The sequence below is a fragment of the Sturnira hondurensis genome, unplaced genomic scaffold (assembly GCF_014824575.4).
Source record: "Sturnira hondurensis isolate 20B ecotype Veracruz unplaced genomic scaffold, ASM1482457v3 Scaffold0005279, whole genome shotgun sequence".
Lineage (NCBI taxonomy): Eukaryota > Metazoa > Chordata > Mammalia > Chiroptera > Phyllostomidae > Sturnira > Sturnira hondurensis.
The window spans coordinates 5512470-5533561 of NW_028077910.1; the positions used below are offsets into that span (position 1 = coordinate 5512470).

A 21092-nucleotide genomic window follows, 5' to 3' on the forward strand; every position below is an offset into this window, starting at 1 on the left:
AAGACAGAAGGTTGGTGGGGCACTGAAAGTTTATAGTTTAAATAAATTCTTTGATGGCTCTGTCTCAGCCTTGCTGCAGTGACTGAAATCCTTCTCGACACTAAACACTTGGACAGCAGCAAGCACACATGTGTTTTATCAGCTATTACAAAAAAATGTCCCACAGATCTGTGGGTACAAAATGGTTTTGCTCTTTCTGCTTGCCTGTCAGAGCACTCACTCCACAGGGTATGACGACCTTGGCCAAGGCTGAGTTTCCAGATGCTTGGGACAATATTAATTATCTTGCTCATCTGGCAGAAATTTTTATGAGATCCAAATGAAAGAACCAAGTAAATTCTACAATCCATGTTAAATATGTACTGAGAAGGCAAAACAACAGATTCTTGACATTTTAAAGAAATTCTAGGTGGTGGCTATAACTTCTAACCTCAGCATTTTATGCTTTAACATTCTGAAAAATGACTTTTTTGCACTGAAGTACAATTGAAGAAAACCCAGACATGTCACACCTTTGAATGTTTATGTGAAATAATTTTAGAGAAAAATATAAACAAGTTAATTTTAAAATGTGTGCCTTTAAGAAGTTTTGTTTTGAAAGATATATTCAAAAGATATACCCAAGACTGTTCTTGGACAGGTTATAACTTAAATTTGCAGGAGAACATAAGGGCTAATGCTAAGGCTTTTGTGCTCACGCCTTTGTTGCTATCTTACAACTCCTAGGCCATCACAGGCTAACAGCAGCCCATTAATATCAACTTGTTGGAATGATCCAACCTGCTGACCTCAAATGGCCTGCCACCTAGTCAAGGCTGCCAAGGGACATTTTGAAAGATGTTTCACAATTTTACAAATCAAAAGATGTTAGTAAGCTCAGCACGGCTATATTCCTTAACGATTACATGTCACCGTCTTTATTTTTTCTCCGATTTCCTGGGTTTTATGGCGTGAGTGCGTGAATTTCCTATGTTACTGAAGTGATGTCTGGGATAGAGGATATTTGAAAACAGGAATGAAGAGTATGTGCTCTCACTCCACCGAGAACACCGAGTCCTGTCCTGTCTATGCAGAAGCAGGTGGGAGCAGATGGCACCGTGTGGGGACACCTGAGACGGGAAGGTGCATTTCCTAAGCTGGTTTTGATGTTAATGAGAGTCCCCATGTGCAGGCGGAGCGTGAAAAGTGCCAAGAGAGATCTCCAAAAGAGCAGCGAGAAGAGGAGCCCAACTCCCAGCCCTCGTCCCCAGCTGCTCATGGACCTTGGGCTTGTGAGTGATCAGGCCGCAGCACTTCCAGTTACTCTTTTTCTAAGAAACCAAATGTCACTGCAGCTACTGATGAGACTCTGTTTGTAGAATAAAACAAATTCCTATTCTCAAATCTCTGGTTCAAACTGGACTTTGTTATTGATATACAGAAGGTCCAAAACAAACCCAGAATTTACTTATAAAATATTGTGTATTTATTCGAACATGTTGAAACTTCAGTCACCTTCAAAGTATTCCCCATTTGATGAAATACAACTATTGAGACGGTTTTTCCACTGCTCAAAACAGTTTTTGGACTCATCAATTTTGATGCTTCTAATGCTTCTGCCATATTTTGCTTCACCTCTTCAGCGTTGGCAAACGTTTCCCTTTGAGGACTTTTTTCATCCAGGGAAACAAAAACTGATCCAGGAGAGATGAGGTGAGTAGGGAGGGTGGGGCATGAGTGTGATGCTGCTTTAGGCCAAAAACTGCTGACCACTCAGCCCTGCGAGGACAGGTGTGCACATAAATCATCCATCACGAAATGGGCAAATTCATTGAAAGAGTCTTCAAAACAAATTCAGTGAAGCCAAAAGCAGCCTCTGACAACTCTAACTGGTACACTGATACAGGTGGGTTCCTAGAACTCCCTCCCCTAGCAGGGGGAAGCCTGTACTACAAGGGGCCTGCCTTCCAGAGGTAATTCCATTTGTTGGGGGGGGGTCCTCATACTCAAAAAGATTTATTTACACTCAGATGACTGAAAAGAAAGGATGACTAGAATCTCTGAAGACTATCTGAGAACGCTGAAACCTCCCACTCTCTACTTTGCTTTCAAATATATGCCATGAATCTCCTCTTCAAGGACGCACTTCCAAGTCTTCCAGATTCTCTTTGCCTGCCTCTACTTCAGTGGACTTGTCTCCATCTTACCCGATTTAGGAAAAATGGCGAAAAAATGTTCTCCAATTCCATTTAGTTATTTTTAAATAGACAGAAATTCTATTTTTCAAACAGAAGGAAAGAAACTGTCATCTGAATTCTACTTCTGGCTTAATCAAATTATCAAGTAGTTCATTTACCACCCCTCACTTCTGCCTGTGTCTAGACATTTTATCCTGAAATTGACTAAGCTGCAATATTCTTTATTTTGGAAGCTGAAATTTTATTCTCCTTTTCTAAGAAACAGAAATGCTCTTTTCCACTAATCGGGGACTGGAAGCAGGCTTCATTAACTCTATTTTATAAGGAGAAACACTAAGACAAAAAGAAGGGACATGCTTCTTGGCATCTAGAAACTCAGTAGCAGATCCGGGATCACAACAGAGACTTGACACCCTGACTGAGAAGGACAGCCTGCCTTATAATAATGAAAGGTGATGTAAAAACGCCATTTACCCAACAAGGGTGATTATGTGAATCTGGATGATTCCAGAGGAATGAAGGAAACTAATCCCGAGGGTCTCTCGTGGGCCCTGACCTAGTTGCCTTCCATCTGTTTCATTTAATTCAGCAACATGCTCTGAGAAGCATAAGCAGGAGTTTGCTCTGTAACAGGCATACTTCAGAAGTTTCCTTCTTCCCATAGTGCTCACCCAACCTGTCTACTTTTACTAGTTGCCTAGTGTGCATTTTCAGGGTTACTTGATGCAGACTGTTTTCTGCTCCCCTGGAGCAGCAAACAGGAAGTCACACCGTTCATGTGAAGTTTAGCTGGCCGAAGGGAAGTGTCACGAGCCCAAGGGCTGAGTTAAATGGAGAGCATGTGGTATTACCCACTCTGCTAGAGCCCTCTGCCCATCCCTGTTTTGCTGGAGCCTTATTTTAAAATACGCTGGCTGTCTGACAAAACCTGAACAACAGATTAATCATGAACGCATTCCTGGAATTTAAGTTCCTCTTGCTGCAGTGCTGTGTGCAATTACCGGGAACACGGACCATGGAGGGTCAGGACAAGAATCAGCATCAACTCAAATTCTGTTAGGGCAGTGTAACATTTCATTTCAAGAATATGGACGAATGCATCTTCAAAGTCATCAGTACAGTGTCACAACCTTAAAATGCATGAGCTAACCTTGTTGTTCCAATCCTGCCATTAGATTAATGCAGAATTATGAAAATGTTTACTTTGGGTTTATATTTTTTCTTGCATAGACAAGAACTAAAGATATTCAGACCTTCTATGCTCGATCTGCTAAGAATAATGCACTAAATCACTCCATGGACAAACTAATAAAATTTTATTTTTCTGCTGAAGTTAAATTCTCTTGTGCTGTCTGTTCATTGTTTCCTGTTAGTTTACTTTCTCAGAAGGATAAGCTCTATATAGGCAGGACACACACCTCATAAGACCTAGCTCATTGTAGTAATTTAAAAAACCCTTTATGATTGAGTGGTCACAATCTAACTCCTAGGGATAAACTTAGTCCTGTAAAAATAAAGCATCGCTTTGAGGCTGCCACATTAATATGTAGCCAGTAACCTCAGACGGAACCTGTCAGTCAAAAGCCTCAATACATAGGAAACATATGTCCTGTTCCAGGGTAAAATGTTCAAAATAGTGAGTCCTGGTATCTGGGTAAGTTCTAGGTTGATTTAGTTTGAGGCAGGGATTTGGGCAAGATGCCCTTTTGGGATCACTACTATTGACATGAAATAGCCCCAGACTGAAATAGAGCCATGTGTAAAGTAGCAGGATAGAAAGAGGCATCTTTTACTTTAGAAACACCCAAAACCCATTTCTGTGCTTTGGAGTCTATACCCTTGATCTCCACATCAATCCCGAGTCCTTACCTTTAGTCCCCATCCTTCCCAAGGCTCTCTTTGCATGAGATTTAAAGGTTCAAACCCTTTTAGGACTCACGTAACCTGTTACCTTCACTAAGAAGCCTCTGTTCATTTAAGTATGTGACGGGTGCCATTCTTCCCACCCCCCCCTTCAATACTCTAAGCATATTGTCAATCTTTAAACCTTCTGAATCATGATTTGTTGAGATGTATCTGTCCCTTCTACCTGTCCCCCCCAAGCGAGCTCCTTAAGGCACTCTTCCTTGGCCATCTTTGTCTGCCCAATACTTAAGCATAGTTTATTTCTTTGCAGGTAGAAAACTTGTAATAATCATAAGCTGAAATCAAGTTAATCTATCAAGACCATTATTTTTACCTAGATGGTAGAGGGCTATGGTAGATATCCTATCATCATAGAAAATATTTCACTTTTTACTCAAGAATTAAATAATGTAGACAAAAAGCTCTCCATGCCTGGAACTTTGTTAATCAGCTTCACAATAACCCACAACCTTCGGACCAACTTCACTTTGTAGATGCTCAATAAACACAAAGTTTGAAAATATATTTTTAGCCCAACATTATGTTTAGAATCTCTGGGTCACTTCACATGTTCTGACTGTGAGGTATAAAAATGAACAAGTAAACCAGCATATTTCAGAGGCAGAACCTCAGGACTTTTGGAGTAAAAAAAAAAAAAAGTTAGCATCTTCCTTAATATTTTCTTTTAAAAAGGAGAAATTAAAATATGAAGGAAAAAAGATAGCATGTCACTTTTAATGAAACTTTTTTTGGGTAAAGAATTTAGCTCACAAATGATCTACAACATTGTCGTTTTAAGAGAAAAACGATGAAAAGAACCTCAGAATTCATCTTCCAGTTCAAACTCTATTTTATGGATGAGGGAAAAGTAAGACCAGTAGTTCAGCAGTCAAAATTGATTCAACTCTTTAATCTGACAACTACCAGGCTTGCAGTTATCAATTTTTGTTGTGCTTCTTTTGCAAAATATGCTTTAAGACTAAAATTACTTGCATAGCTGGCTAGGACAGCTGTACCAGCTTAGATATCAGCAGGTCTATTTTCAAATGCCCACAGGGACTAATGAGTAGTCACTTAAAACAACAATTAAACCAATCTCTCGTTCTTATGTTGGCCATAAGCAGAACATAGAATAATATTTCTGCTATATCTATAAAGATAACTTATTACTGGTAATGAAATCAATGCATATGGTAAAGAATATTGTACATTTGTTCTGAAACCCACAACTGGAAACCACTCCAGCAACAATATGTCCAATGAAAAAGACAGCTGCCCCTGAGGAAGAAGACATTGTTCCTTCCAACCAAACAGGCCAGGTCCAAATCCTAAAGAACCCTTAGAGGACTAGAACTGACGAAGACTAGGCTGACGTATCCAACTCAAATGATTCCTGATGCTCAAGAGACAAGATCTGAAGTTAAAGGCTTGGATTCAAGGGGCCATTCACTACACAAGTTCAACTTCAAGGCTCTAAGGAAGGTCATCTTCAAACTTAAATTAGGCCATGTTTCATCCTACTAAATCTCAGGAATATTATTCCACAAATAGAACGAGAATTTATTATGCTCTACATTCCCATCACTTTAATGACTTTCTGAGAGCACTGACAAATCTAATTTTAAAAAGATAAATTTGGACTCTAGCTCATAAAATTAAGAAAAATACTGTTTCTAATAGTAAGTTTTCTTAAATTGCCATTTAAATTTAGGCAAGTCATTTATTTGATTAAAAGGCTAGTCTTGAGTGCTTTTTTTTGAGAAAAGAGCATTGTATTGATTACTAGATTGTGTACTATTTTCTGTCTGGCATAGTTAAATGGCTCACGACAACATACTCATTTGGACCAGTGCTCATGGTGCTTTCGTTCTGCACATCTGTGCAGTTCTCTGTATGAGGACCTCAGGGGGCCACCCGCATAGGACAGGGCTGCAGCAAGACAGAGATGGCAGATGTGGTGCTGAGCCACCCGCCACTGCAGTACAACTGGAAAACGTTCTCTACGGAGGTTATCTCTACCACCAATGGAAGCCAAAAGCCCAGGAAAAACCATAAGGGCTCATTTATACATTTTCTCAAATTGCTAGCATTACATGTTATCATGCCTTCTACTGGTCCAGAATTCCTACTCCAACCAACTTTCTTCAGTCTGAGGAGTCCCCTGCCAGTACCATAATGAGCCCGTGAAAATGCACCGTTAGGCACACAGCACGGTAAGATGAATGACCTTGTCTTTGAGTGAGTGTGCATCAATCTCTGGTGAACCTACCAAAAGAAACCTCACTTTCTTAGCACTTGCCACAGCAGGACTAGTTTCCAATAGAACAATCACTTTTAGTTCTTCTGTAGCCAAACTACTGGGTTTGAAAGATCCTTCAAAGTCAAGTTCAAGTGTCCCCTGCTCCAAAAAGCCATTCCTAATCGTTGTGACCAGATGACCTCTGCCTTCTCCAAACTCCCAGAGTGCTTTGCTCCTATGTCTGCATCCTCCACACTCCCAGAGCTCTTTTGCCAATGGCACAAATGTTCTCTATCCACCCGTGTGTTGCTACTATCATGCTCCTGGAGGCAGGGCCTTGATTTTTCTTGATCCACTGAGGCGAATCAAAGCACTCGAGCACAGAGCAGAGGGCGGAGACTGGACGAGGGTTTCCCCGCTACCTAAAACCAGTTCCGCATGTAAAGGGGCAGGACATGATGATGCACAAAAGGGAAACGACAAAAACGCTCTGCATCAGCACTGGTTCTGTGCTTCAGTGGGTATGCCGGAGGCAAAGCAGCAGCCTGTCCCACCTCTCACCTGATGCCTTGATTTGGACTTTTGGTAACAGAACATTTTTCTGTCATCCTTAACTTTTGTTCTGCATCTGAATTATTCTTAAATACAGGTCAGCTGCCCACCTTATGATTGGCCATTTTCAGAGGAAATGAAGTTAGGTTAAATAAATACTATGTGAAAGGTTGGATTTGATTTCTGGGGCTAAGAGTGTTTCTATGGAGTCTTATGAAGAATCTCCTATTTGCCCTGGGTAATTTAATATTGCATCGCCTACAGTTGCAGAGTATAATCCCCATCTGTAAATCACCACAGCTATTTCAGATTGGTAAACATGTTTGTCCTGATGGTTACTGAATATTTAAAGAGGTAACATCTCTTTCTGAGTGTTATTTCCCTCTGCACTCGTGACTAATTTAATGCTAATTTACACTGAGTGGGCTTGAATTCAACAATTTTCTTTTTAGATCATTTCTCTCCATTATCTGTCTTTATGAAAGAAAAAAACAAACACATATGTCATCTGATGTGGGCAAATCAGGACCTTTCGAATGTTAGTGAGCAAGTTCCAAATGAAGACTAGAGGGTGTAACTTTGAGTACAGAAATGCAGGACCTAATGACACAGGAAATCTTTCACCACAGAGGACAAAGGAGCAAGGAGGATTTCAGTCCACAGACAAAGCCGTGACTGTCCCCGCGCCCCCCTCCCCGCCGCGTACCTCTTGTGTCTGTCCTCCAGCTGCAGCGTGTACACCATGTCGTCAGCAGCATGGGTCTTGGTGCTACTGTCTCCCCATTTCAGCTTCAGGCTCTGAGGCCCGGCCGCAGCACATTCGAGCCTAGGAGGCAAGGGTGGTAATGGCCGAGTTTTTGCTTTAATGAACTGACTAAAGGGTCCAGCTCCAATTTCATTTATGGCCTGGATTCTGATCCTGGAGAATGAAAAAATAAAAACACTGCAATGTAAGCAGCAGCCATTCCTCATATGGAATAAACATTGTGTGAGGTATTTATTACTTGCCCCTAAAGCAATATCATGGAATAGAAAAAAACAAACAAACCAAAAATACCAAAGTAATTGAAGACACCTTTCTATGTAATAAACTGAGTTATGAGTATAACAATAAACAAAAAGGCACATTAGCACAATATACCTATGTTCTTTAATTTAAAAAAAAGGCTGTTGTCTGAGGGAAGACATCCTAAAGATATTTGGCTGCTTCAAAGTCAGTTTTGGAAGTAAGTGGGCTACAAAGAACAAACAAACAGAACTTCTGAGTCTCCCCTGGGGTTCACAAACAAGGGGAACAGCTTGTCCACGAGGCATCTCTCCTCCCCTTCTCCAGCCTCACCCAGCGATCTCTGCTCGTCCTTACCCAGAGCGCAGCGTGCGCACACTGCTGGTGACGGGGTGTCCCACAGATGTGCAAAAATCGTAACTGGGTGCTTATTCTGCACTGTGTGATAGGTAATAAAGGTATTAACACTGCCCTCATGGTCTAGGAATTTAAAACCAAAGAGTTAAGTTATACATTTAGATTAGTATCCTACTATTATTCCTATTTTCCTTGTTTCTCTATTTCTCTCCTGGTTGACTGAAACAGTTCTCTAAGGTCATCATGCATCAAACCTGACACTGCTCCATCCTCATCCTCCACACCTCTTCCCACAGTGACTGGATGTTTTTGAAGCTTGTTTCCTCTTGGCATTCAGTGACCTTTCTCCTCTACTCTCAGACTAAAGGGCTCACACACAGCCCCATCCCACCCTGTTCTCCCTCTCTCATTGTACAATATGGGCAGCTCTCTCTGCAGCCTCAGACATTTCCACAGCTCCGTGCACTTCAAGACTACTCCCAGTCCTGCGTCTCCTCCATCCCTTCATGCCCTGCTCCTAGGCCTCGAGCAGAAACCTCCACCCAGACCCCTCGCTAGGTTCACAGGCAACTTACTGAGATGAATGGGGCAGCATGGTGTCACATTTAAAGTTGAGATGAACTGGAAACAGTATTTAAAACATGTGATAAAAAATATAGTCAAAGACATAAATTCTTAGGGAACAGATTAGTTTAAAACATTCCTATAATGTAAGTTTATGCACTTCTCATTTATAACACTTATTGCTTATACTTAAATAGAAAGTATTTAAGTATCCCTATAGCTAAATTCATCTTGTGAGTGTAAGTGTAACCTTAATTAGCCTTAATTCTTCAAATTTAAAGATTACAAGATTAATTCTACAAGTCAATATAAAATATAACTGTAGATTGTTAAGAAGAACAAACACACAAACTAGATTCGTTCCAGGTGAGAGGGAGTGAGTACACTCCATCCTGTCTCTCCCACTGAATGAAGTTACTAAACGAGGACAGAATAAGTGAGCAGCTATTTAAGAACTCCAATAAGTAAACTGTAGCTGGAGAACTTGGGGTAGAATCTGAATGATCACTGAACCACCAGTGAGTTGACCACTGCTCCCCCTCACTGTGCCCAGGCTGGTCTCACTGCAACCTGACACCCAGGAGCAGACATGTGCTTAAACAGAAATTCCACCAGAAGCCTTGGGTCAAATAGAGAGAGGTGGGGGGGGGGTCTCTGGATGCTCACAGTGAGCAGGGAAAACCCCCCATTCCCTTCCCCCTACTTTTCTACATTCTTTCCCTCCCTAGCCCTTAGCCAATTCATATCAACAGTCTAAAAAAGAAAAAAAAATCACATAATCATACCAATAATACAGAAAAAGCATCCATTAAACATCCATTAAAACTTTTAGAACTTTGTACTAAAAGTTCTCAGCAAAATAGAGATAGAAGAAAACTTTTTCATCCTGACAAGGGCATCTACAGTAACACCACAGCTAACACTATACTTAATGATAAAGTACTCAATGATTTCTCTTTAAGTAATCAATGATTACTCAATGATTTCTCTTTAAGACAAGGCAAGAATGCCTACTCTCACCATTCCCATTTAACATGATATACTGGAAATTCTAGAGAGTATGGGGAAAGGCATAGAGATACGTGAAAAAAACACACAACAAACAAACCCAGAAACCACAAGACACTGGTGAAAATATTAAAGACCACCTAAATGGAGAGAGACATACTGTGTTCATGAATTATAAAACTCCTCCCAGAGGACTTATTATAAAGCTGCATCATCACGACAGTGTGGGACTAGTAAAGAGACGGACTCACAGATCAATATAACAGGATACAGACTCCAGAAATAGACCCACACAAATATGGCCAATCGATTTTTTTGGACAAATGTGCAAAAGTAATTCAATGGAGAAAGAATAGAAACAATTAGAGATCAAAAGTGAAAAAAACAAATCTCAATCTAAAGCTCATTTTATTCTAAACTTAACTCAGAATGGATCACAGATTTAAGTGTAAATTATAAAATTTCTAAGAACAGGAAAAAATACTTGTAACCTAAAATTAGGCAAAGAGTTTTTAGATAGCATGTGGTAAACATGATTCATAAAAGAACAAAATTGAAAAAGTGGAATTCATAAAAATTAAAAACTTCTGCACTCTTAGGACAAGATACAGACTGGGAGAAAATACGTGCAAGTTATGTATCTGACAAATAAATTGTATCCAGAATGTACAAAGACCTCTAAAACTCAACAGTAAGAAAACAAATAATACAGTAGCGTCATGGTATTAATATAAGAGTAATTTTCTATGATGGCACAGTAAGAAATTTTTCTCTAACTGGAGAAAAAAAATCTTGTTTAAAAGGTGGTAATCATGGTGGTAAGAATGATTAGCCTTTCCCTTCTCAGGGAAAGAGAATTAAGTCAAACATTGTCTTAGTCTTCCTTCGAAAGTGTTAACAGATTTCCTCACTTTGAAGTTTACATTAATGTCTTTCTAGCGTTTAAACTGCCACTCCCTCCCTTTCCTCTGGGCAGGTATTCCTAGAGCCCAGAGGTCAGGACGCTTTCTTCCATCTGCTCACCCACAGTCCTTCAGAGCCCACTTCGTGTCCTGGGTTTGGCTCTGTGCAGCACAAACAGCCCTAAATGAGATAATTGTTGCTTAAGATTGTTGTTCTGCTCAAGAAAAAATACACTAAAAAATCTAAATCATTTATAAGAATTAAAATATTTTATAAAATATAGTATCAAGAAAAATGTGGACTTAACATTTGGGGTTTTTTTTTCTTTCAATTTCACTTATTTCCCCAAAGCCTCCATGGCGTCTTGATAGGCAGTGGGTTCCTTACGTGGTAGCTCTATGGTTCTCTGATCTTCTGCTGAGAAGTACCCCATGGCATACAGTCTCTGCCTTACCCGGACAAGGACAAGGACAGCGGCAGGACAGCGGCAGGACCGCTGCAGCAGCACTGCAGCTCTCTTCAGCAGCGGGACTCCCTCTTTGGTCACCTTGGGGAAACCATCTAACGCCGCCTTTCAGCCACAGTGTTCTCAAGTATAAAAAGGGGATAGTAACACCTTCACTGCATTTATAGACAGGATTACTTAAGATAAGGGATATGGAAAGCACCTTATATCTTTTTAAATATTTAAATGTATCTTTAAAATATTTTAAAGTACACATATTTTAAAAATATTTTAAAATGTTTAAATATTTTATGCTCCACCATACAACCAGAGAAAGATTTCAGAAGCACTCTGGCGACAAAGGGCTGATGTATAGAGTCTTACTAGTCGCTAGTCTACTGGCTTCCTCTGTCAGGGAATAAAATATGCTATGCATCCCCGAGAAGTGGCTCTGTGCTGGGCACACAGACGTGCATCTTCGTCTGAGTTGCATTACTGCCACGACCTCACTTTGTGACTTGAGTACTTTGTTGCTTCCCCTAATTATGGTCAAGGGTCCGGCAATAGCTAAAAGGACTGGCTTCTTTGTGAACCATCCTCAGAAGGTGAGGGTGAGACAAAGAGCTCGGGAACAGATGCAAATGTTGACCATGACCACCAATGAGCACCGCCACAAACAACACTGAACACTCGCTCTGCACAAGGATCTGGGCTTGGAGTAGGAAGCCCTTGCCTTTAGAGAGGAGGCATCTGCAGTTAAACTCCTAGAGGTGAAATAATGCAACCTCAATGACACAGTGCCTACTAGGTACTGAAGTCCAGACTTGATATGCACAACATGATCTCTGACTTCTACCCCGAACCCGTGAGGCGGGAAGTACTCTGCCAGTTTTAAAATGAATGCACTGCTGCTGGCTAAGTTCAGTCATCTGCACTGATGGACACGGGTCAGAACTGGGTAACAAACAGGTTTTGGGCCCCAAGTCTTCAGGTATTCTGGCGCATCGCACTCTCCTAAATGCAACCTGGACCACACACAGCTTCTAATCCAATCAAAATACCCTTTTAATTCAAACCACACTTTCAACAGCTGCCTTTTGCCAATGAAACAGATATTTAAAACAGCCAACAAATGTGCTTTCATATTATTTAAATAACTTTGGGCCTTGAAATCAACTACCTAGATTTTAAATACTTCAATTTATCCCCCATTTTGGCAAAAACACATTTTGCTTCAGTAAAAATGTGTGGAAAACAGTTTTCCGTGTAGCTGATGCACTAAGCTAACATTAATCAGTTCTAATGATCAAGTCACATTCCATATTGAAGTAGAACTGCGGAGCCGGTACAATGAAAAGAGGCTGGGTCTCCTTGTGTTCTGACAAACAGAACTCAGAACCCAGAGGGCCAGAAGGCCGGGAAAGTGGATCAGAGACTAAGGTAGTTAGTGCTCCTTTTGTTTGGGGGTAAAAAATGCAGTACGTGAAAGGAACCTCCTAATTCCAGCGAGAGCTCACCTGGGACTAAGGAGCAAAACACTCACTCACCGGAGAAACCAGTCCAAGAATCACCTCAGAAAAAACTGACTTCCAGGTTTTATTAAGTTAATCAAAGTTTATCCCAAACCCAAACTTGAGAAGTCTTCTCTTGGCTGAAGTGATATGTTAATCTGGAAACTCAAATGGGATATGCAAGGCAATTTTTTGTTTGTTTTTGTTACATGCATTGCATATTGGTTTCTGAAATCTTAAGGTCTGCAACCTAAGTATAAAGGATATGGAAGTTTGCTTTCCAATTTAGGAAAGTGATGTAACTCTGAGAAAGTCTACCTTGGACAGACTGATGTGAACAATCTCTTCAAGTGTCTGGGAGCCTGCAATGCCCATTGATACACTGATTAAATGAATGCCCATTTCATGGGCATAGTACTGATTAAATGAATCAAATGAAGAACATTCTTTGTAAGTTTTAATAAAAAATCTACTTTTAAAATTCTACTGTCTAGTTTGAGATGCTAGATATATTCCCGCTTCAGATCACAACCTGCTCTAATGCACTTGATACACACAACGAAATATCGAATACCACCTGTACTAAAAGAATGACTTTAAAAACTAACCCTCCTCAACTGGGGAAGGTGACTCTTGTTCAGTCAGCCATCCTAGTACTCAGGGCACCTGGAGCACAGAGGTGGGTGGGCAGGGACAGTGCCCCCCTCCCATGAAGGGCTGGGGAAAGAAGATGCCTAAGAAGCAAAACATAGGCTTTTTACAATACACCCCCACCCCCAATCTAATCTCTCTCTGATCATCTAACTAAAGAAGAGAAAAATGGGCAAGAAGAGAGTAGCTATCAGCTAACTGCTGAAGGAATTTAAAATAGTAGTGTTAACGCAGGAAACCTCTTTGGGGAAACGTGTGTTTGCAGAGCAGTCACTCAGAGGCGGCTTCCTGGAAGGCAGCCTGAGCTGGCTCAGGTTCAGCCCCTGCTGCGCCCTGGCCGCCCCTCCTGGCAGCTCCCAGGGCTCTCAGCCGCCCTTTGGTTGCCACCTTAGGCTTGCTTTTTTTCGTGCCTGCCTTGCCAGGAGGGGAAAGACCTTAAATATCTCCCACACTGCTTCAAGGAAAATGCTAGGTTTCCACAGACATTCCTACCTCTAATCTGGCCACAACCCACTTTCCAGCTCCCTTCCTTCCTCCCAAACATCGGCAACAGGACTTATTGAGTGCTCACTTACGATGCATCAAGTCCCATATGAAGTGCTCAAAATCTTATCTAAAACACACAACTCTATTAGATAGTTAAAGTTATTACCCCTGTTTTGCAGACCAGAAAACTGAGGCACAGAAGGTTTAGAAGGCCACAGAGACAATAAGTGAGGGATGCAGGACTGAAGTGAAGGCTGTCTCACTCTGCTGTGCTACTTCCGAACTCGGCAGAGTGTGTCTCCTAATAAAGCCCACCTCATCTTGTTAGGATGAAATGATTTGTGATTCACTTCTTGACAGGCTAATGCAGTGGTTGACATAGAGTAAGGACTCAATAAATGTTATTTTCATCCCCATTTTACCGAGCAAAAAGGGCATAAATGAGCATAACAAACAAATCTACCTTTAGTTGTTTGCCAGCTCAGTATGAGTCAGACATATAATGAGGCTGCCAAAAAAAGTAATGTTAGGCAACCTTACTAACTGTTCCACTTGGAAAACAAAACAAGTAAGGTGACAGCCTTGCTCTTCGCTGAGCCAGCCAGCCAGCACCATTTCTGGTGGTCTTGGGCATGACTCATAAAGAGGCCATCCAGACCCCTGGCTGTTATGGCTTGGTTGGTTGGAGCACTGTTCTGTAAACTAAAGGGTTGTGGGTTTGGTCCCCAGTCAGGGTATGTGTGGGAGGCAACCAGTTGATGTTTCTCTCTCTCTCAAATCAGTAATAGGTATGTCCTCAGGTGAAGACTAATAAATGAATAGGCCATCAAGAAACAGAACTCAGCCAAACAGGAGCATGGAGGAGGTCACAGAAACCCTGCCCTAGTCAAGACAGATTGGAACGTGGTGAGGACGGTGAGGATGGTGAAACAGCTGACTTTACGAGATAATGATGACCAGGTACCCCTGGGAACCACAAAACCACAGTCTACGGGAGCAGGGCTCAGACTTTGGGAGGTGGCAGAAGCACTCCAGGTGCTTCTCATAAAATTAACTTAGGAATCAGTGCTCTTGGGCAGAGGTTCTTAAACTGTAACATGACCCCAAACCTCCCGCAGGGCTACTTGGAGCACAGTGTCTGGCTGTACCTCATAGCTTCTGATTCAGCAGGTCTAGAATAGGCCCTGATAATTCGCGGATCACTAAGTTTCCAGGTGAGGCTGGTGCTGCTGCCTCAGGATCCACAGTCGAGAAATGCTGCTCTAGAGGAGGGCCCAGGATCAACTGTGCAGAGTTTGGACAGAGAGAGGCTTCCACACGATAGGGCTGTTCACAACCAGAAAGAACTGCCTGTGGGAACCACTGCCCCGAAAGTGAAGATGCTGAAGCCCAGGCACAAGGAAGGGGTGACATCACGTGATCGTGTCTCAGTCACCTTGCAAAGACTGTGACTCTAGGGCTGGATACACTAGAAGGAGAGCGCACCTCTGTTACTAATAACATCTTTCCCCTCCTCAAACCAGAACCCAAGCTCCATTTCAAACTCAATTCTAAGCTTAAAAGTAATGCCTTTAAAAATAGCATTATAATTCTAAACAGGGTGTCAGGAAGCCATTGATTTTTTAAAAATCCTCACCCAAGGAATGTCCATTGGACTTTAGAGCAAGAGGAGGGGCGGGGAGGGAGAGAGGGGCAGGGAGGAAAGGTGAGAGAGGAACATCGGCCTCCGTACTCGCCCTGAATGGGGAGCGAGAACCCACAGCCCAGGTATGTGTCCTGACCAGGAACCAACCAGGGACCCCTGGCGCATGGGGAGGCACTCCAGCCAACTGAGCCGCACCGGGGCGAGCCAATGTGTATTTTTGCAAGCACCAATGGAGAAGAGATGAATCTATTAAAATACCTTTTGTGCAACAGGTTTGCTAGAGAGGTGAACTTTTCTGTCCCCACAATACAGGGAAAAAACAAAACAAAACAAAACAAAACTCAGTGTGAGAACAATGTGTAACTACTGAAAGTAAAAACAACAACCACAACAAAGAAGTCCTTTACCGAAGCCCTGTAGCCTGCTTAAGATGTTTTATTGCACATTTTTATCCAGAACATCATGATCTGTTCATTTATATTTTAACAAATTTATGGGTCAGAAAAGGGTGAGGTAAAAGTTGATTGGACCAAAATTACATCCTTGGTTCCTTAAGGTACTCATTTTATATTTCACTTTAAGTGCCGCAATTGTGTTTTTCGAAACAAAAGAATAGGACTGAGGCTGACCAGAGCCCCACTATGGAGTACCCAATCACGTACGATAGAGACTAGTGTGAAGTTGCATTGAGATGACCTTAAATGTGGGTATTAATCTTAGTGCCTTAAATAGGAAATACCCAATTGACTGACTGACCAGCCAAGACTTAGGCTACATCTTTTCCTTGGGGGAATGAGGGGTGGAATGGGGAGAAGAGCACACTGTATGACTAGAGCCAGAGGTCTGGCCTTTCTAAAACTATTCGGCTTCGTGCAATGCCTCAAATGATACCATCTAAGCTACCCTGTCAGGCTGAGAGCTGACAGTCTCCCGGTGTGACTTTCCACATTCAGCTTAACATATTAGCCTTGCATATTAATACTAAATAGAGTCTTGAAGTATTATCTATGTTCGTTCTGTCATAGTCTCTATGTTACTAAACCATTTCATCTTCTCCATAACAGAACTTCTTCTGAGAAACTTTTTTTAACGAGTGGAAGATATTTTCCATAATGTCCCCCGTACCTGGCATTCTATCATGAAGCGAAGACGCCCTACATCATTGCTTCCGTCTGAGCTGCAGGTGACTTTCTAGAAGTCATCGGACTGTGTGTTGATTAGTATAAGTCAGCATTCCCCCAGTATCATCCCACTATAAACCTTACTGTTTATAACCACTGAAGCCACCTTTAGGGCAGGCACAAGGTCAGGAAGAGGTGGAACTCCTGGGCCAGCACCCGGCCCTAAAAGCCCTTTCATGATGCCCGAGGGCTTGAGCCCACTCTAAGGTAGACAGGGTGCGAACCAGAGTGGTCACGAAGCTTTCTGGTGAGCCCCTAAACCAGTGTGCTTCTTCAGTTTTCTGGCCTCATGAGGGATTAAGGTCAAGCAATATTCTGGACATATGGTCTCTTAAAAACAGCTGGGGGGGGGGCATGACACTGACTTGGTCATTTCCCCCAGAGATAAACCTCACAGACAGGTTTCCTTAGAGCATCATCATGGGGGAAATTCCCCAATGTCCTTCAAGGTCTGGGTTTAATCGTTTCCTCGGCACCTGAGTGAAATGAGTAGTCGGCTCTGGGCACAATGGGCGTTGAGAGGGCATTAAAACACCAGAGTGGGGACTGCTGCTCCGAGACTGACTTGAAAGGTCATGGCTGAAGGACTGCCCTTGCCCTGCCCCGTTGTGTTTCTAATTCCAATCCCACTGGGAACCATCTGACCGTCCTGCGCCGGGGACTTCCTCTCTAAAATGTCAACAGGCTTGCACACACAGCGTTATTTTCAGCCTGGGGCGGATGTCACAGTAACCCACTACCTCAGGTTGCTGTTTCGGTGCCCCCAACTCTGAGAGCTCTCAGGGCAAGAATATCGCTCGCCACCATTGCACAGACCTGCGGTGTAAAGTGCAGGACTCCAAAGAGAGTCTGTCACTGTTTTGAAAAGCAAAATGAATACACTTATAGAAATTATTCACAAAAGATTTGGTAAGAAAGAAAAAAAGAGATAATAAGATACGGCAGAATGGAACTTTCGAATTTCACAACTGATTAGCCGGTTCTTCAGCTTCTGGAAATAAAAAGGTGGTGCGGCAGACTGCTGAACTGGAAAAACTGCAGGAGAGAATGAGTGAGGTGATGAACCCCCTTCCTCACTCCCGACCCCACCCCGAGAACGACTGGTTGTGTTTGATGGTGACCCTGAGGAAAACTAGGGTGCGTGTGCACTGTGCACTTGCTCTGTACTGCCGTGCTGGAACATAAACATTATAAACATTTGACATTCATTTCTTTACTCCTCACAATACGCTTATGAAGTAAGTCTCGTTCTCATTTATGGAAGAAGAAACTGAGGCACACTGAGGTTCTGTAACTGGCCTAGAGGCACAGCCGATGGCCTGAATGTATGCTCGTCTTCACCTGCGCGAAAAGCCATTCAGTCTGACAAAGGGAGATGCCCCACAGGGCCCACTGGTATAGCCCAGATGGGCTATACAGGGTTAGCCTCCTCAGACGCTGACCGTGAACTTTTTGTTTAGAGTGAGTTACGGCAACGTGATGAGAAGAGGAAGGAGAGGAGGCTGCCTCCCAGACAGGAACCCTGGGGAAAGAAAGTATGTGGCTGTCAAGTGACTTTTATTCCAGGCACGTTATTTATTTTTCCTCTGGAAGCTTGTGAAGTCCTAGGTAAAAGCTCCATCACAAATTCTTTTAGCACCATGTCTGCTTTTAGGAAATCAGCAGAAGAGTGGAGCCTTGCTTCAGAGGCGGACAAGTACACGTCCAGGACAGAGCACGTCCACACAAGGATGTGAGTCACAGCAAAAGCACAAACGAAACAGTAAGAATGCAAATAAAAGTGGCTACCAAGAGACCAAGAGGAAGCAACGGATTCAAAGTGAAGGGTGACGCTGTGTAAATTTCTAATGGACTCATAAACTATAAAGCAGTACAAGTGTTAAAGCTATCTTTGTGTTTAGTAATCTTAAATATACTAGGAACGTAATCTATAGAATACTTAGAATTGTACTTAGAATTTACTCATTTGCCCTTAAGAACTTGGAGGGTCTATAGGTCCAGTACTGATGTGTCCGTCCGTACAGCTTGAGTTCTCCTCCCCTGCACTTACCGGTATGTTGTTTCTGGAAGAAGGTCTTTCAGAACGTGGGTGGTGGTGTTGCCCACGGGGATGCAAGTGTCTCCAAGATCAATATTGTAAGCAAGGATTTCAGATCCATTATTGCACGGCTCTTCCCAGTTCAGTACAAGGCACACAGAAGGTGAATCAGGGTGGGCACTGAGGGTCTCCTCCTCCAGGACACAGAGAGTGGAGACAGGGTCGGGGGCAGATGCTGGCGTCTGGCAAAGGACAAGCTCACTGTACGGTCCTGCTCCAGCTTGATTGACGGCCTAGGAGACAACAGCAAGAAAAGTCTGCATCACCCATTGTACATTCTAATGTCTCTGTGTTAGGCACTGTGAAATAAATGATACACGATTTACTTCTAGAAATTAGGTAGAAATAAGTCCTAGAAAATGCTCAGTTTAACCTAATAAACACTTTACAAAAATGCCAATTATATATTTTCTGTTAAGCAAAAGATAATAACATCACCCGCATCTTTTATGAAAATTAATTTAAAAACAGCCCTCTATATTTGTATGGTCCATTTCAGGCTATATGACGTCTCACGTGATCTCCACAACAACCATCTGTGGCACTATTCTGTCTGCCTTTCACAGATACATAGCAAAGCCCGGTCTGGGAATTCAGTCAATCTGACTTTCCACTCCAGTGCTGCCCTGGGAGAGCAACAGGAATTTTGCTAAAGGTCTCTACTGTTTCCATGTGATTGATAAACTCATATCTGAAGTCGATTCTCAGCCTTCTCTGATTTTACCTGAGAGCAGTAACTGACCACTTCCTCACCACTCTTGCAAATAATTACTCATTTGGTCTCCAGGACCCAGACTCTTGTGTTTACTTACCTGCTGTTGCTTCTTAATCACCTATGCAGGTTGCTACTCATCACCCAGATTTCTCAACAGTGAAGGGCTCAGGGCTGAGGCCTTGGACACCTCTGCTTTTCTGCTCAAACCCAGGGATCTCATGTTGTCTCAGGAGACAAGTGCCATTTATATCCTACTTCCAAATTTACTTGTGTAGCTCGGGCCTCTGCCTTAAATGCTGGCCTAATGTATCCAACTGCCACTTGGGCAGCTCCACTTGAATGTGAACTAAGCCTGAAACTCCAGTGTCCACAGAGCTCCTCCTCTCCTCCCCTCCACATGTGGTTATCCACAGCCTTCAGCTTGCTCAAGTCATATCCCTGAGGCATCGCCGGCCATCCTTCTTCCCCTCAGGCCCAGGCCACCCACACATGCTGTACCTCCCCAGACCAGTTACACTCTTTCCCATCTGGTCACTGTAATGCCTTCCTAACCGTTATCTGTGTCAGTCCTCGCCCCATAGTCTACATTTACAACAGGTTTACTACTTAAATACTATTTAAATCCCTTCAATAGCTTCCAAACATGTTCAGAATAAATTATGAAGTCCTCACAACAGCCTACAAGACACTGGCTGATCTGCTCATCATTACCACCCCCCCAATGCCATCACCTACTACTCTCCCCCTCAATTACTTGGCTCCAGCCCCGCTGGCTCCCTTGCTATCCCTTCTGCCCAGAAAGCCTTTTCCCCAGACTTCCGCATAGCTCACTCGATTATATCCTTCGGGCTTTCTTTCAAGTGTTGCCTTTCCAGTGGATGCCTCTAAAAATGTAAACTCGTGGTTACTGCTCTCTCTTAGGACCCTATGGTTTTGCTCATTTCCTATGTTCCAGCTTTGCCTCTATCATCATGACATTTATCAGCAACATAGTACATATCTTTCATTTAAGGATTCCTCTGATTAAAATGTAAGTTCCATAAGAGCAAGGCTACGTTTGGTGCACTGTTGCACAGTGAACAACTAAAACTGTACCTGACACAGAAATACGTGCTCAATAAACATTATGAGAAACATTTTTTTCTTTATAAAAAGAAAAACATTTGGCAGCCTCATTACAAAAGTGAATATACTCTGAAACTTAGTTTCCATTTACTTCATAGGAGAGCTTATGAGAACGATTACAAAACTTACAAAAGTCTGAGATCTTAAATCAAAGGTTCAAAACAAGACTTACAATATTTGTGTATTACACAAAGAAGCTGAAAGTATTCATTTGCTATCAAATCACTTTTGAGACTCTACTAAAATATTTAAAAATCTTAATGTTACAATTTAGTTTAAGATGATATGTTTAGAGACTTTATTTTGTGGTGCAAATTTATCACAGGGCCAGGAAGATAAGACCGAGTGGAGCTAACGCTCACAGCAGCGAAGGCTCCATGTCGCCGCAGGAAAGAGGGAAAGAACACATGTTCCGAGTTGGAGCTTTGACTGAGTCTTGCTCACTCTATTACCAACTGTGTGACCTGAGGCAAACTAGTATCTCGGAGCCTGTGTCTAGATACAACGTGGGGACAACACACCCA

At 42.4% G+C, this 21092-nt stretch overlaps 1 protein-coding gene across 8 annotated transcripts in view; it reads right to left on the reverse strand.

Annotated features, from left to right (window-relative positions):
- The window catches only part of FNDC3B (fibronectin type III domain containing 3B), a 320028-nt gene that overhangs the window by 20764 nt on the left and 278172 nt on the right, over nucleotides 1-21092 (reverse strand). For all 8 annotated transcript variants that reach the window (XM_037046517.1, XM_037046521.1, XM_037046516.1 and 5 more), the window contains 2 exons: nucleotides 18681-18961; nucleotides 7580-7792 (listed from right to left, as the gene is read on the reverse strand). In XM_037046517.1, the coding sequence (XP_036902412.1) occupies nucleotides 7580-7792; nucleotides 18681-18961 (494 nt within the window). The remainder of the gene's footprint in view (nucleotides 1-7579; nucleotides 7793-18680; nucleotides 18962-21092) is intronic.